Source organism: Dipodomys ordii, unplaced genomic scaffold (genome assembly GCF_000151885.1).
Source record: "Dipodomys ordii isolate 6190 unplaced genomic scaffold, Dord_2.0 Scaffold17, whole genome shotgun sequence".
In the NCBI taxonomy this organism is placed as follows: Eukaryota; Metazoa; Chordata; class Mammalia; order Rodentia; family Heteromyidae; genus Dipodomys; species Dipodomys ordii.
In genome coordinates this window covers 4,349,815-4,364,852 of record NW_012267233.1, presented here as the reverse complement: position 1 = coordinate 4,364,852, position 15,038 = coordinate 4,349,815, and the positions used below count along the sequence as shown (strand labels likewise).

Genomic DNA, 15,038 nt, shown 5'->3' with positions numbered 1-15,038 from the left:
AAAAAAAAACATTTGAATACATATCTTAGGGTTCATTTCCCTAACATCAACTTTATCTGATCTTTTCTACTTGATTTTGTTTCGTTTTTAAGGTCCCCCAGGAACTGAAATTGAGATCACTGGATCCAACCTTGGTACTGATATCTCAGAAATTTCAGTGATGATAAATGACGTTCAGTGTAATGTGACCATGGTCAATGACACTGTTCTACAGTGCCTTGTGGGAGCTCATGAGGGAGGCGTTTTCCCTGTGATGATGCATCATAAGACAAGAGGGTCTGCCATCTCCACTGTTGTATTTGAGTATCCGCTGCAGATCCAAAACATTCATCCAAGGCAAGGTAGTCACAAGCACACAGGAACATTTTATATATATGCAATAGTATTAAGTAATCACTCAAAATATTAGGCTAAGGACTTAGACTTCTCTTAGTATTATACAATGTATTCAAAATATATTCTATTTAAAACATCAAGCTTATATATAATCAAAAATCCTACTTATATGCAAAAAAGTATTATTTCTAGTTGAGAATTATTTTGATGGTTAAAATCCTTAAGAAAATATAACCACTGCCCTCAGTTAAAATAGTGATTTCATTCTGATTAATCTGAAATTATGGGATAACTCTTTTACATGAAAGTAGTTCCTAGAAACAGTTTGTACAAATTACCAGCTGTGACATCTACTCCTTGAAGATTTTTAAATACTATAACTGAAAAAAGTTCTGTTTTATCAATAATATAACATAATGGACTCATATTTATGAAAATTTTTATTTAAATAACTTCCATATACGAGTTTTAAATACAGTTAAGCAAGTATGTACTAATACGTATTTACTTAGCTTTTCCTCTGTGTTTATCTATACTAGGGAGCTTTGGTGGTGGCCAAACCATGACTGTCAGAGGCACTGGGTTTAATCCACAAAATTCAATTTTATTGGTCTGTGGCTCGGAATGTGTGATTGACAGGCTGAGATCGAATTCCACTGCACTATTCTGTGAGATTCCACCTAATAATGGTAAGCTTTAAGAAAAGGATGACAGCCTTTGGTATATGATTAATATTATAAAGATTATAGTCTGAATTTTTCCTTTCAAGTTGCTAGGTTAATTGAAATAACTGAATCACTTTTATAACTGTTCTGATTTTAAACTATGTATTCAGAACCTTTATTTTCTAAGTTTACAAGTCTTTGAAGATTTTTAATTTATGATATCAATTGATGTGCTCTTAGACTATTAGGCATCCTAAATTAAAAACAAAAACAAAAACATGTCTTCAGTTCTTCTTCGAGTATTTGATTTCCTTTGAAGTCAGGGTGGCTCATGTAGCAGAGTGCCCACTGCCAAGTGTGAGACCCTGTGTTCAAACTCCAGTAATTTTATAAAATTATTGATATTTTTAATGGCATACTTTACAGGATTATTAGGAGGTAAGTATGTCTTAAGAATAGAGCTTTCCTGGTCTGGGAAGGTGGCTCAGTGGTAGAGCACTTGCCTTGCATGCATGAGGCCCTGGGTTCGATTCCCCAGCACCACATAAGCAAAAAGAAAAAAGCTGAAGTGGTGCTATGGCTCAAGTGGTAGAGAGCTAGCCTTGAGCTGAAGAGCTGAGGGACAGCGCCCAGGCCCAGAGTTCAGGTCCCACGACTGGACCCTCACCAAAAAAACAAAAACAAAATAAAGAATAGAGCTTTCCTGTGACCCAGCAATCCCACTTTTGGGCATTTACCCAAATGATCACAAACAAGACCATACTAAAGCTACCAGCACAACTTTGTTTTTTTGTGTGGGTGGGGGGGGGGACTCTGGTCACGGGGCCTGAACTCTGGGCCTGGATGCTGTCCCTCAGCTCTTTAGCTCAAGGCTAGCGCTCTACCACTTGAGCCACAGTGCCACTTCCGGCTTTTTTCTTTTTTCTTATGTGGTGCTGAAGAATCGAACCCAGGGCCTCATGCATGCAAGGCAAGAACTCTACCACTGAGCCACCTTCCCAGCCCCAGTAGCACACTATGTTTATTGCAGCATTATTTACTATAGCTAAGATATGGAACCAACCCAGATGCCCCTCAGTAGATGAACAGATCAAGAAAATGTGGTATATATACACAATGGAATTCTATGTCACCATCAGAAAGAATGACATTGTCCCATTTGTTAGGAAATGGAAAGACTCGGAAAAAATGATATTAAGTGAAGTAAGCCAGGCCCAAAGGTCCCATGGTTTCCCTTATTTTCAATAACTCATATATGTCTGAGACAAGCAGAAATGGTCTTATAAGTTGATGTTAGGCAAAATGAACCCCAAGGTAAGGAGTTAAATGGTTTTTTTCTTGCTATTGTTTCTAACTTATTTATAAGATATTTCTTTGTTGCTTTGTATGTCCCTCCCCCCATGGTTTAACCCCTGTTTTCACTGTATTTGATGTTGGTATAATTTGTGGAGGGGAAGGGCAAAAAAATTGTTTAAATAGGGATACAGGTGGACCTATTGCAACAATGAGATGTACAAGATGTTATGTCAAAAAAGGAACTTTACAACTTTGGAGTGGAGGGTGAGGAGAAAAGGTGGGGTGCAGGAAGGGATGGGGGGAGATGGGAAGGGATGGGAAGGGAAACAAAGGAGGAGGCAGCAATGCTCCATAAGAAATGTACTCATTACCTTGCTCATGTAATTGTAACCCCTCTGTACAGTATCTTCACACACACAAAAAGATGGTATCACGTACCATTACTCGAATTTACTTTTATTTAGGAATTAAGAATTGCAGTTCTGAGGAGTTTCTGATTCAATTTTACCACTTACTTTGTAAGGCATTTTAAACAAGTGATGCTGAAAAAATGATTTATTATTCAATCCTAGTGTTTGTATCCTGGTTTCCAACAATAACAACAACAACAACAAGGGCTCGGAAGGTGGCTCAGTGGTAGAGTGCTTGCATGCATGAGGCCCTGGGTTCGATTCCTCAGCACCACATAAGCAGAAAAAGCTAGAGGTGGGACTGTGGCTCAAGTGGTAGAGGGCTAGCCTTGAGCTGAAGAGCTGAGGGACAGCACCCAGGCCCAGAGTTCAGGCCCCATGACCGGACCAAAAAAAACCCAAAACAGAAAAACAAAACCAACAAATAAACATGTAGCAATGTGGTTAAGATTTAGCAGTGTTTCTAGAGCCAGTCTTAAGACAGGCTCTGTCTTCCTTTTCTATCTTTACATGGGTTTCTGTAGCTTTTCTCTCTTATCTTCCATTCTTAGTGTCCCTGTCTTTGCACATCTTTCACTTTTCCTGCTTAATTTAGATAATTGAATCTTGTAGGACTGAAAAAGGAGTAGGCAGGTTTGCACAGCTGTTGTCAATAGTAGACTCTAAAGGAGAAACTTTTTCCCCCCTCTTGATTTGGAAGTGGGTGAACTTTGTGGTTTTGTCTACTGCTCTTCATATACAAATAAATCAGTGTTATTGTAGGAAAATGAGGATATTATTTAAAAAAACATTCAGAGGATTTGGAAATGAATCAGGGCTTACTGGAAGAACTCTCCTCATCTGGACAGTTCTCATCTTTTCTCCTAGGCCCAGGACCTGAGCAAGCCTGTGAAGTGAGAGTGGTCAATGGGCAAGATTCGTCGCCGTCCTCAACTCTGTTCACATACTCAATGTCAGTGACTCCACTCATCACTGAAGTGTTTCCCAGCAGAGGCAGCACAGCAGGAGGCACCAGCCTGACAGTCATGGGATCAGGGTTCAGGTACTGTCCCCACACCCAAGTATCAATAGGTGTCCAGGTTAGATCTATACATCTTCTTCTTGGTCAACACCTTGACTGATAACCTGAGAGGACCTTCTGTATTCAGCTATGTTTAATACTAATAGCTACCATTTTTTGTGTACTTTCTTTGTACCAGGTACCTTCCTGGCCACAGAAACTTTCTATCTTACCATCTGGGTGTTTTTAATCCCATTGTATGGTTAAGTTACTAAAATGAAAGAAATCAAGTCATTTGCTCCAAATCCTTGTAAATAACATCACAAACAGAAATCACACTGTGCTATATTTTCCCCTCCCAGCTCATCTCTAACCTCATTCATTGAGTCATGACACACTTCTTTAATCTATCCCACTCTAACTGGCCAGGCTTTTTCTTACTTTCCCCCATTACGCAGATCAAATTTTCTGTACTACCCTATAATCATTCTTCAAGTGGGCAAGGCTGACTTGAAACATCAGATCTTATAAGGTAACTTTAATTCCTCTAGTACTTATTATGACTCACACTTTAATTGCAGTTAATGTGCAATGAAAGACTAGAGTCTTAAGGCATGTGAAAGCAATGAAAATACTGTGATGACAACATGATCCTTGAGAGACTCACATAATGCTTCCTATTTTGAGACCAATAAAGAATAACTTGAACCCAGGCAGTATTTCCTTGAAGAGTAGAATATTTGCTTGTTTGTACAATTCTATTCCTCACTTCTTAATCTCCTTATTCCACGCAAATATTTCCAAGTCCTAACACCGAAAAAATGTGCGGCTCTGCACCTTGATAGACTGTAGGGCAATCCTTTTGTAAGGATCGTTCCTTTTGTAACAACATATGTGAAAACAGGGATTCAATTCATGCTGTGGGATTTGAAAAGCACAGAAATGCTTTGTTTTCCTTTACTTCCTTCCCAGTGAAAACATTCAGATCACCATTGCTGGAGCCAGGTGTGACATTCAGTACTCCAACAAGACACACATCATCTGCTTGACAACGGCCCATACTCCTTCTGGATGGGCCCCAGTACTTCTCCGTGACAGAAACATGGGCATGGCCAAACTGGTAATAGTTTATAGTAATCATAGCAATGGAAAGCTAGTGGGATATAGGGTAGACTCAGGAGGAAGTTTTACTCTAAGGCTTCCCAAGGTAATTGAAGTGGGACTACATAAAATTTAAAGGCACTTAGGTTCTAGTTTACTACTAACATTTATTATTATTATTATTGTCAGTTGTGGGGTTTGAACTCAGGGCCTGGACACTATCCCTGAGCCTCTTTGTGCTCAAGTCTAGTGCCCTACCACTGAGCCACAGCACCACTTACAGTTTTTGAGTGCTTAATTGGAGATAAGTCTCAAGGGGACATTTTGCCCAGGCTGGCTTTGAACCTTGATTCTTGGATCTAGGCCTCCTGAGTAGCAAGGGTTATAGACATAAGTCATTGGTGCCCAGCCCAACATTTTAATTATTGTAAATTGTAATAGTTCTGGGTTGTGGAGTAATAAAATTTTCACTTTGCTATTATCTTGCAATACATAGGTAACTATAACATATTTAAAATGAATTCTATGTTATGATTCACCTAAGTGTGTATTGTGATAGATTTCTTTCTGTGAGAAACTGACATTTTCTAATAGATCTTTACATTGTATTTGTGTTTGTCCTGTGTTTCAGGAAAATGTTGACTTCTTATATGTTGATGTTTGGTCCTCCAACAACTCCTGGGGAGGGGTATCTCCACCAGAGGAAGGGTCTCTTGCTGTTATTACAAAAGGACAAATCATTTTACTAGACCAGAGTACCCCTATTCTGAAAATGTTGCTTATTCAGGGTAAATTTCTGATAACCTATTTCTTCCATAGACTGTATATTTCCATAGGTTTTGCTTATGAAAATACACCTATATTTCTGTGAAGTTAATTTAATCAGTTCATGATTATGGGCATCAGTATTTGCATTATGTTTTAAATATGCATGGTAGTGTTACATTTTCTAAACTATTATACACTATTTATGGTTGTGAAATTACTTTATGCATTGCAACAAACATTACTGTCACTTCAGAAAATTTATTTCAGTAACAGTGTAGGAAGAGGTAGTGAGCATGCATGCATACTTGGATTTAATTAATTACATTAATAAAAAGCATTTATCACTTCAAAACCACTGCTGTGGTGGATCCCAGGTGCTATAAAATGATAGTGATTTGCTTAAATCTGTCTTAAGCCAGTTCCCATCAGGGAAGCAGGTTATGATTCATCTTTACCTGAGTATCTGCTTCTACGTAATATGTGTGGTTCTCGCTGATCTTCGACATTGTTTCTGCTATAGACAAATGAAATAACCATTACAATTTTATGTCAGCTAAACGTTAAGTATTTGAAGCTTTTACACAAAAACTTAGCCATAATGGTTTGAGTTGCTCAAAGACTTCTGCAATGTTACAATTGTTTTAAATCCTGGGATAGTAATTCAGTTATTTTATTAAGTGTTAGATCTTTAGACAAGTAGTTTTTCTGTTTATAATTTATCTCATAAAATGCAATTTAGTGTATTTGTGTGTGTGTGTGTGTGTGTGCGCACATGTGCACGCGTGCTGCTACTAGAGTTTGAACTCAGGGGCTAGGAGCTGTCACTGAGCTTTTGTGCTCAAGACTTCTAGTATTCTACCATTTGAGCTACAGCTCCACATCCAGTTTTTTGGTAATTAATCAGAATAAGAGTCTCACAAACTTTCTTGTTTACTCTGGCTTCAGACTGTGATCCTCAGATCATAGCCTACTGAGTTTCTAAGATTACTGTCCTGTGCCAATGACACACAATTTTTTAGTGTATCCTTAATAATGCTAATTAAGCTACTGCTGTTGCCAATGTAAAATACTAAGTAAAAGTCCCTAGTCTAGGGGCTGGGAAGGTGGCTCAGTGGTAGAGTGCTTGCCTTGCATGCATGAGGCCCTGGGTTCGATTCTTCAGCACCACATAAGCAGAAAAACCAGAAGTGGCGCTATGGCTGGAGTGGTAGAGCACTAGCCTTGAGCTGAAGAGCTGAGGGACAGTGCCCAGGCCCAGAATTCAGGCCCCATGACTGGCCAAAAAAAAAAATCATAGTCTACTGCTATTGCCAATGTAAAGTGCTAAGTAAAAACTCATAGTTTTATAATGGTTTTTATCAAGGTAACTTCCATTATTTTTGTTCTTAATTTTTATTTTGAAGCCCTGCATTTTTAGAATTAATTTGTATAGCTTAATAATATTTAAAATACCAAATGATCATTGGAAAATAAACTGCTTTGGAACTTGACTTTCTGTCAACCTCAAGGTCTTGTCCAAAATTTTTATACTTTTATGTTAGTCAAGAGAAGAACTAAATTAGCATGCATAGAGATATTAAGTGAGAGATTAAGTTTTAACATGTAATTTAATAGATAAATTTTAATAATATCTCTTCTTATGTTACATTTAAATTTTTATGGTTCATAGGAGGAACTCTAATATTTGATGAAGCTGACATTGAACTCCAGGCAGAAAATATTCTAATTACAGATGGAGGCATTCTCCAGGTATACAAGAGACATGATTTATATTCATTATTAACCTTTACTTCTGATTTTTAAATATTATGTGTTAAATGAGTAGTTCATTCCAACTTCTCCCAAGTTATTCTCCATTGTGCCTCTTTTACTAGTGTAACATTTTCTTACTGAGAAGTTTCCAGAATATACTTACACTTTGACAAGAAGATAATGGTGTGTTTTAACAGAGCATAATTAAAAATAGGAAAAAATAAATTCTTGATGTGGCTAAAGTAAATTATATTTTCTGTGGTCTGGTACAATATATTTGGCTGCATAGAAAATATAAAGCTTTAGGAATAAGTGAAAATCAATTCCCGGAAGGGAGAAAGGAAAGAGTACATTTGTTTGATTCGACCTGTTAGATTTTGGAACGAGCTTGTGATCTCTCACAGATTGGAACAGAAGCATCCCCATTTCAGCACAAGGCCATTATTACCTTGCACGGGCATCTGCGCTCTCCCGAGCTCCCGGTATATGGCGCCAAGACATTGGCTGTACGAGAAGGAACCCTGGATCTGCACGGTACTGTGGCAAAAGGCGCTCCACGTGGAAACATGCCGGGCTTCCATGGCTTTAGGCGGCTTCTTTCCTTCTTCCACTTCCCTCCTCTCTCCTGGGCTAGTCCCACACATCCTGTGTGTCGAAACCAATTGCTCAGTTCTGGCCCATTTCTTTGCCCTTTCTCACAGCTCTTCCCATCCCTTTCCAAACACTTTGTGTCTCTTTCAGCATTTACAATGATTCATGGTGACTATCTGCTTATTTCACCTCTTTATCTATATTAAAACATCAAATCTGAAAACAGATTTTAATTTTTCATACTTCCATCTGAAAATGGTCTTTACAAATTATAACAATAAACCTATAGTTGCACTTTATAGCAATATGCTAAAAAATTGTCCTCATAGAAAATGATTCTGATCCTGTTTGAGGTATTTGGGGAACACTATTCAAAAACTGCATGAGCTCTTTTACATCGAAGGCTTCTGTAATAATACTTAAAAGATACCTAGTATGATTATAAATTTTCTACAGAGCACTAAACATATTTGCTACTATAATTTCTTAGAAAAATATATATAATTACATACTATATTTTATATTATGTAATGTTATTGTATATTATAATTTCTTAAAATATATGTTATATTATATATACATCTACTCCTAGTCCTTTTTTCTTTAGTTATTTTTCAGGTAGGGTCTTAAACACTTTTTCTGAGGCTATCTGAAGTCTTACTACCTTTGTGTTTCATATACTAGAATTAAAAATATATAGCACATACCTGCCTTCTTTGAGATAAGATCTCACTAACATTTCTCCTGGGATGGCATGGGACTGCAATCCTCTCATCTATATATTTCAGGTAGTCGAATTTACAGGTGTAAGCCAACCATAAAGTAAGCATTTTTCTTCATATTTCTTTTTTATTTTAGAGAGAGAGAGAGAAGTACAAATCCTAAGGTCACACAGATCTTCTCAAAATTGATTTAATCCCGAAACAGATAAAAAATGTGTGAAGGTGTCAGTCATCTGAAAGTCACATCTGCAGAAATTCTTGGTTTGTATGTTGGCTTAGGTCTTCCTGTTCCTGTGGTGTGGACTCGCCTGGCTCATACTGCAAAGGCAGGAGAACAGACTTTGATTCTGCAGCAAGCAGTGACCTGGAAGGCAGGAGACAGCATTGTAATTGCAAGCACAGGTCACAGGTATGGGGCACCCCCGGGCTTAATGCTTTTGAATTCGGTCAGAGATTTTATAAAGCTGTAGAGAAAGGGGCTAATTCAGAAATTTGAAATCCTAGCAAAGTAACATCAACAATCAAATACTGTGTGTTGAATGTTACCATTGGTTGATCACCAGTGTGTTGAGGTGTCAGTGCTGGAAGTCACACAAGAAGCTGTGTGAAATGTGAATCTGGAAAACATGTCCAAAATATTTTATTTGGTTTACATGGTTGTGTTTCCTATTGAAGATTTCATATCAAAAGCATTGTGCTACTAAAGGTTATTTGAAAACCTTTGGCCTAGAGATTTGGGAAAGTGTATCCATGGATGCAGAAATCTTTGTCTGATGTCCCAAAGAATATGGGTGAAAGCAAGAAGAAACTTTAGAGTCTTTTCAGGCTTTCATGGAACAAAATTGTTCATAGAATCATCATAGAGAATGGCAATTAACACAACCTTCTAGATTCTTGACATTTCAAGAATATGAAGCTGTCTATGATCTTTTTTTTTTTTTTCATGGAGTTTGAACTCTGGGCCTGGGCGCTGTCCCTCAGCTCTTCAGCTCAAGGCTAGCACTCTACCACTTGAGCCACAGCACCTGTTCCTGCTGCCTATGATCTTTAAGTTCTGTTTACATATGTAAATAAATCAGAACTAAAAGGAAAAAAATCGATATAGTAACTCTAGTATATGAGAGAATGAAGGAGCTTTATTTTTATTCCTCAAATTTTTGAAATTGAGATTGGATGGGATTATGCATATCAGGGAAGAAATAGTAATTTATGACAAGAAACAGATATGTTAAGGCCATGACTCAAATTAAAATTCAAGATGCCTTGGGAGTTTGTCATTGTTTATGTTAAAAATAGATTTTCAGACATTAGGAAGAGTTAACAATGTACTTAACTTTGTAAGTGCCTATTTTTTCTGCCCTTGGAAGAATATCTAATTACCTAATGACAAAATAAAAAGCAGGAAAATCATAGGGTTCATTAATAGAATGTAAAAATCCTGACAATCTGGGTATAAAATAAAATAGCAAATTTACAATTTAGAATAGGGTTATTTTAGTCTTAAAAATAATTAGGGGTTTTGTCACCAAATATGAGCATTGTTGACTGTTTCATTGACAATTTCTGAGAGTTTGCATAGCCAAGAATTAAGAAAATGACTTCTGAAGCCACTCACTAATACCTTGCAGTACTGTTAGTACTTACCACATTCAACTATTGTAACGATTGAGGGAATACATGTGTACAAAACACAATGGAGCTTGGCTCAAAGTAAGTACTTTATAAGCACCCATTTTTCCTACTAAAGAGAGATAAATGTGTTAAAGTTCACAGAACATATAACAGTGCCTTTTAGAACTCTTGTTTCTAAAGAAATCACAACATCATCTGTATCTAAAAGATTTTAAGAAAGACCAGCTAATGAGATCTTGTTCTATTAAATCCCCCTTACCTCTAAATATAATAAATCTCACATTTTCTGCCCACGTTTCCACAACTCCATCTCATTCTGTAGTTCTAGGTTTGCATAACACATAGAAAACAACTTTATTCTCTATCTTCTAATTTCTTTCATTGTTATTCTTTATTCAAAAAATTAAACACTTAAATGTTAAGCCCAATTCATCTATTTTTCTCATTATTTCTCCTCATTAGTTCCTTTAAAACTCTATGATCTAATTTTGTTCTTCACTAAACTTTTCCCAATTACCTTTCAATGACCATCATTCTTTACTTCTTGGACATCATCAAGTTCTTTTGGTTCTGCCTTGGAAATGTGTCTTCCATCAGCTTTTCCCGCTCAGCTTAGACTCTCGGACCCTCTCACCTGGGATTACGTCATCTTCCTATTTGAGCTACGTGCTCAGTCTATAAAATCATTCAATAGATCTCTTACGTAGAAGAGCAGTCAGGACAGAGGAAGTGGTAGGAATGTAAAAAGATCACAGGACTGCCCTGTGGTTTCTCTAAACATGAATAGGGCCTTATACAGAAAGGTTGAGTAAGTTGAGAAGTTAACTGTTACTCTTTTTTACATGTGGCATTATTACCATTTATACTTAAGGATGAAAATTATTTCCATGGTAGAAGACAAGAGGTAAGTTAGGAAGACACAAGTCACTCACTTATGCTTCCCTACTATCAGCCCTGATTACGCTTAGTAGACATACTTTCTATCAGATATCACACTTATCTTTCAACCAGATATCACACTGTATGCCTGGTGCATTTCAATATAACTAGAAATAAGGATAAAAACTCAATGAATTATTTATTGAATGCCCAAATATGTTGCTGAGTCCATTATAGAATTTGAAAGTTCCTTTTACTGTGGCTGGAATTTCAGATATATTAGAAGAATAAACTTTAATTAAATGATGTCTCTACTCTGGGACCTCCAATCATTTTCCTAATAGTTTCTCAACTTTGACAAGATTGACCTTTGAGGCCAGATACATTTTGTTGTAGGCAGTCCACAATAATAATATAGAAGTCTCCCTGAACCATGAGATACCATGTATACCCCTGTAGTTGTAACAATCAATAATGCCTTTGGCCTTGTTGGGACTACAAAATAATCTTTAGTTGAGAAACTCTGAGTAGGGTACTTAAAATATCAAACTTTTCAATCCTTTTCAGAAGCTAGTACAGTTATGTGGACAAACCTAGTACCTGAAAAATATTAACTTAAGTGAATCTGTAAAATGTATTCAGTTACTCCCACAAGGAGTAAAAATGCTGTATTGAAATTCTCAGAATATTGCATGCCAAGACAATCTTTATTGAGCAAATGAAGTGTTCAAAGTAACACCAAATATGTTATGTTGACTTATATTAGCCTTGAAATTTTCTGTTAAAATCTTTACAGACATAGTCAACGAGAGAATGAAAAAAGGATCATTGCCTCTGTTTCTGCTAATGGAGTGAACATCACACTATCCGAGCCACTGAATCACACACACTTAGGAATCACCATCACTCTCCCTGATGGAACGCCATTTGAAGCAAGGGCAGAAGTTGGAATTCTTACAAGGAACATCATAATAAGAGGGTCTAATAATGTAGAGTGGAATAACAAAATCCCAGCATGTCCTGAGGGATTTGATACAGGTAGTTTCAACAATTATCTTGTTTGTCTAGTTGCAAATCAAATGTTCAGATTTTAATGGTTTCTATTCATTGCATTATCTTCAACTTCTAACAATAAGTGATGATAGTATTTTCAAGTAACATTATGAGTTATCTGCAATGTATCAATGGATAATGCTGGGGTGATGACACTGGCATAGAAGTAGTAAGTGTACTTAGAATCTGTTGAAAAATATCGCTGAGAAAATCTCTTCATTATATGTTAAGCTTCAGTCTTAGTAATTACAGGTTTACATCTCACCCAGAAGAAAATGTATAAAATGACATATGAGATGATCTGAAGATCATGAATTCATCAATGTGTCTCCTCATTTTCAAGGTCTACAGTTCATTAGATTGGTGTATGAGCATGGAGATATTGCAGATGGATTGTTTAACTGATTCTAGATGGAAAACAAATAGACAAGTGTATTCAGGAAAAATAAAGAGAGAGGTATATGGATCTGAACCTGTTAGGACAGGCAATGTGAGAGTTTCTGAACCCCAGGACTTTTGACATTTTGACCCAGATCATAATTTGGATGATGATTAATAGCATACTTGGCCTTTACCAGTTAAATCTAGTAACATTATGCAATGGTGTCAACAAAAAATATATACAGATATTGCAAAAAATGTTCCATGGAAAAACATAACCAGTTAAGAGCCATTGTAGATCATTTCTTTTAGTAAATAATTCCAAAAACAATATTCAGTAACGAACAGTTCTAAGTAAAGCTATCGGTGTCCAGTCCCAAATGAGTGTTCATCATAATCCTTCTGGAATCCAGACTGATGAAGGCTCCAACTCACTTAAGAATTGATTTAAAATCTTCTCTAGTGGTAGACAAGTATATGGTTGCATTGATTATATTAATCCCCAAACAGGGGAATGGGCTTTGGCAACAGCAAAAAAATACCTTTATCAATATTCATGCAATCATTAAAATATTTATTTAATACACTCTCTAAAAAATACTTCAGTAAGTACTTTAATACTTATTGACCTTTGGGTAAATAAGACCTGATACTTACTTTTCCTAACTATGTACAAGAGAAGATGGTATGAAAGCAACTACTCATGTTGCAGTAAAGATATAACTAGATAGTAAGAAAACAGTTCTTAATGTAAGACTATCACAACATGGTCTTCTTCCTAAAATGCTTTAAAAATATTTTTAAAGGTGAATTTGCTACTCAGACATGTCTCCAGGGTAAGTTTGGAGAAGAACTAGGAAGTGACCAGTTTGGAGGCTGCATTATGTTTCATGCTCCTTTGCCTAATTCTGACATGGTAACTGGAAGGATAGAATATGTAGAGGTAAGATGTATTATTGTTATTAAATCACAATCAGTTGACTAAAGTTTTCCATGAAATTAATGTATATGGAGCAGCTGTTAGCTGTACTCTGCTTATGGTCTAATAGAAGAGACAGACAAGTAAGTGAACAATTTTAACACACCAATTATTTATCTGCTCCATGATGCAAAAATGTTCTGTTTTTCTCATACCTCATCTCGGCTTTATCAGCAATTTCAATCTCCTTACCCACTAAACACTATATCTAAATTTTACTCTATCTACCACCTTCACCTGAATCCAAACCCAAATCACCTTTACCTCTTATCTAGACTGCCTGCTTTCATGCTATTCCAATAACATTTCCATGTGGAAGCCAAGTAAGAATTTAAAATCCAGTCTTCTCATATCCATAATTTGAACCCTTCAATGGCTTCATATCACATCTAGAACCAAGTTTAAGTCCTTCCCACAGGACCCATAGGACCCGTCTCACTTTGTCATCTGTCCACGGACCTCCTCATGTGACGTGTGACTCTGGAAAGTAGAGTCTTGCCTTTGCTGCTTGGTCCTTACTCTTCTTTCTGTGTCGAATGTTCCGCCACCAAACATTTGTTCAGCTCACAGCCTCATTTCAGTCAGGTTTCTTCTCAAACACTATGGCAGGACAATAACCCCTTCCTCACCACTTTTATTTGAATTGCTGCCCAAATCCAACACCTAATGTGATACCTATTTTTTATTTTCAATCTTTCCCTGGAGCATATAAGTTCAATTACTTCAGAGATTTTGTGATATTCTCCTTCTCCTAAGATATTATACACATGTAACATTTAAAATATGAAGCGAACAAGGTTGTCAGGATCTCAGGCTGTACATTAATAATTAATTATTACATTTTTCACTTTAGATGATGAAAATAGATGATCTAATGTGTTATTTTCTTAACCCTTGGGATAATAAGTATTCACACATTTTGGATTCCTCTCTATTAGATTATTAAATCATAGGTTGAAAAAATGCACAGCAGAGTGGCTAGTAAGAGCACCTACTCTCAAATCACACCAATTTGGATTGAAATGAACCTTCGTGACCAAGAGCAAGATACTCAGACTTTCTACACATGAGTTTTGTCATTTGTATGATAAAGATGGTAGTCAGTGACGACTCTTTTAAATTAGATAAAACACTTAGCAATATCTGGCTCAAGGCAAATGGTCAAAATGTTTCTCTCCCTTCCTCTCCTTCCCCCTTTCTTTCTCCCTCTTTCTCTCATGATGGCTCTGAGTCTTGAACTCAGGACCTCAGGGCTTGCACTCTGTCACTTGAACCATTCCTTTACTTCTAGCTTTTTTGGTGATTGAAGGTAATTGTGTCACAGAGTTTCTTGCCCAGCCTGCCTTTGAGCCAAGATCCTCAAACTCAGCCTCCTGTGTAACCAGGATTATAGGTGTGAGCTACCAGTGCCCAGCTGTTTCTCATTATTTAAGAATCAAAGTAAAGTAGAAAAGGAAGTCTGTTCAGACATTT

At 36.7% G+C, this 15,038-nt stretch overlaps 1 protein-coding gene across 1 annotated transcript in view; it reads left to right on the top strand.

The window, feature by feature from the left end:
• Positions 1-15,038, top strand: part of Pkhd1l1 (polycystic kidney and hepatic disease 1 (autosomal recessive)-like 1) — a 153,502-nt gene that overhangs the window by 86,433 nt on the left and 52,031 nt on the right. Inside the window, exons 39-48 of the mRNA XM_013012469.1 lie at positions 93-341; positions 876-1,025; positions 3,575-3,749; positions 4,680-4,827; positions 5,440-5,596; positions 7,246-7,325; positions 7,733-7,862; positions 8,921-9,050; positions 11,949-12,190; positions 13,393-13,529. Coding sequence (XP_012867923.1) covers positions 93-341; positions 876-1,025; positions 3,575-3,749; positions 4,680-4,827; positions 5,440-5,596; positions 7,246-7,325; positions 7,733-7,862; positions 8,921-9,050; positions 11,949-12,190; positions 13,393-13,529 — 1,598 coding nt within the window. The remainder of the gene's footprint in view (positions 1-92; positions 342-875; positions 1,026-3,574; positions 3,750-4,679; positions 4,828-5,439; positions 5,597-7,245; positions 7,326-7,732; positions 7,863-8,920; positions 9,051-11,948; positions 12,191-13,392; positions 13,530-15,038) is intronic.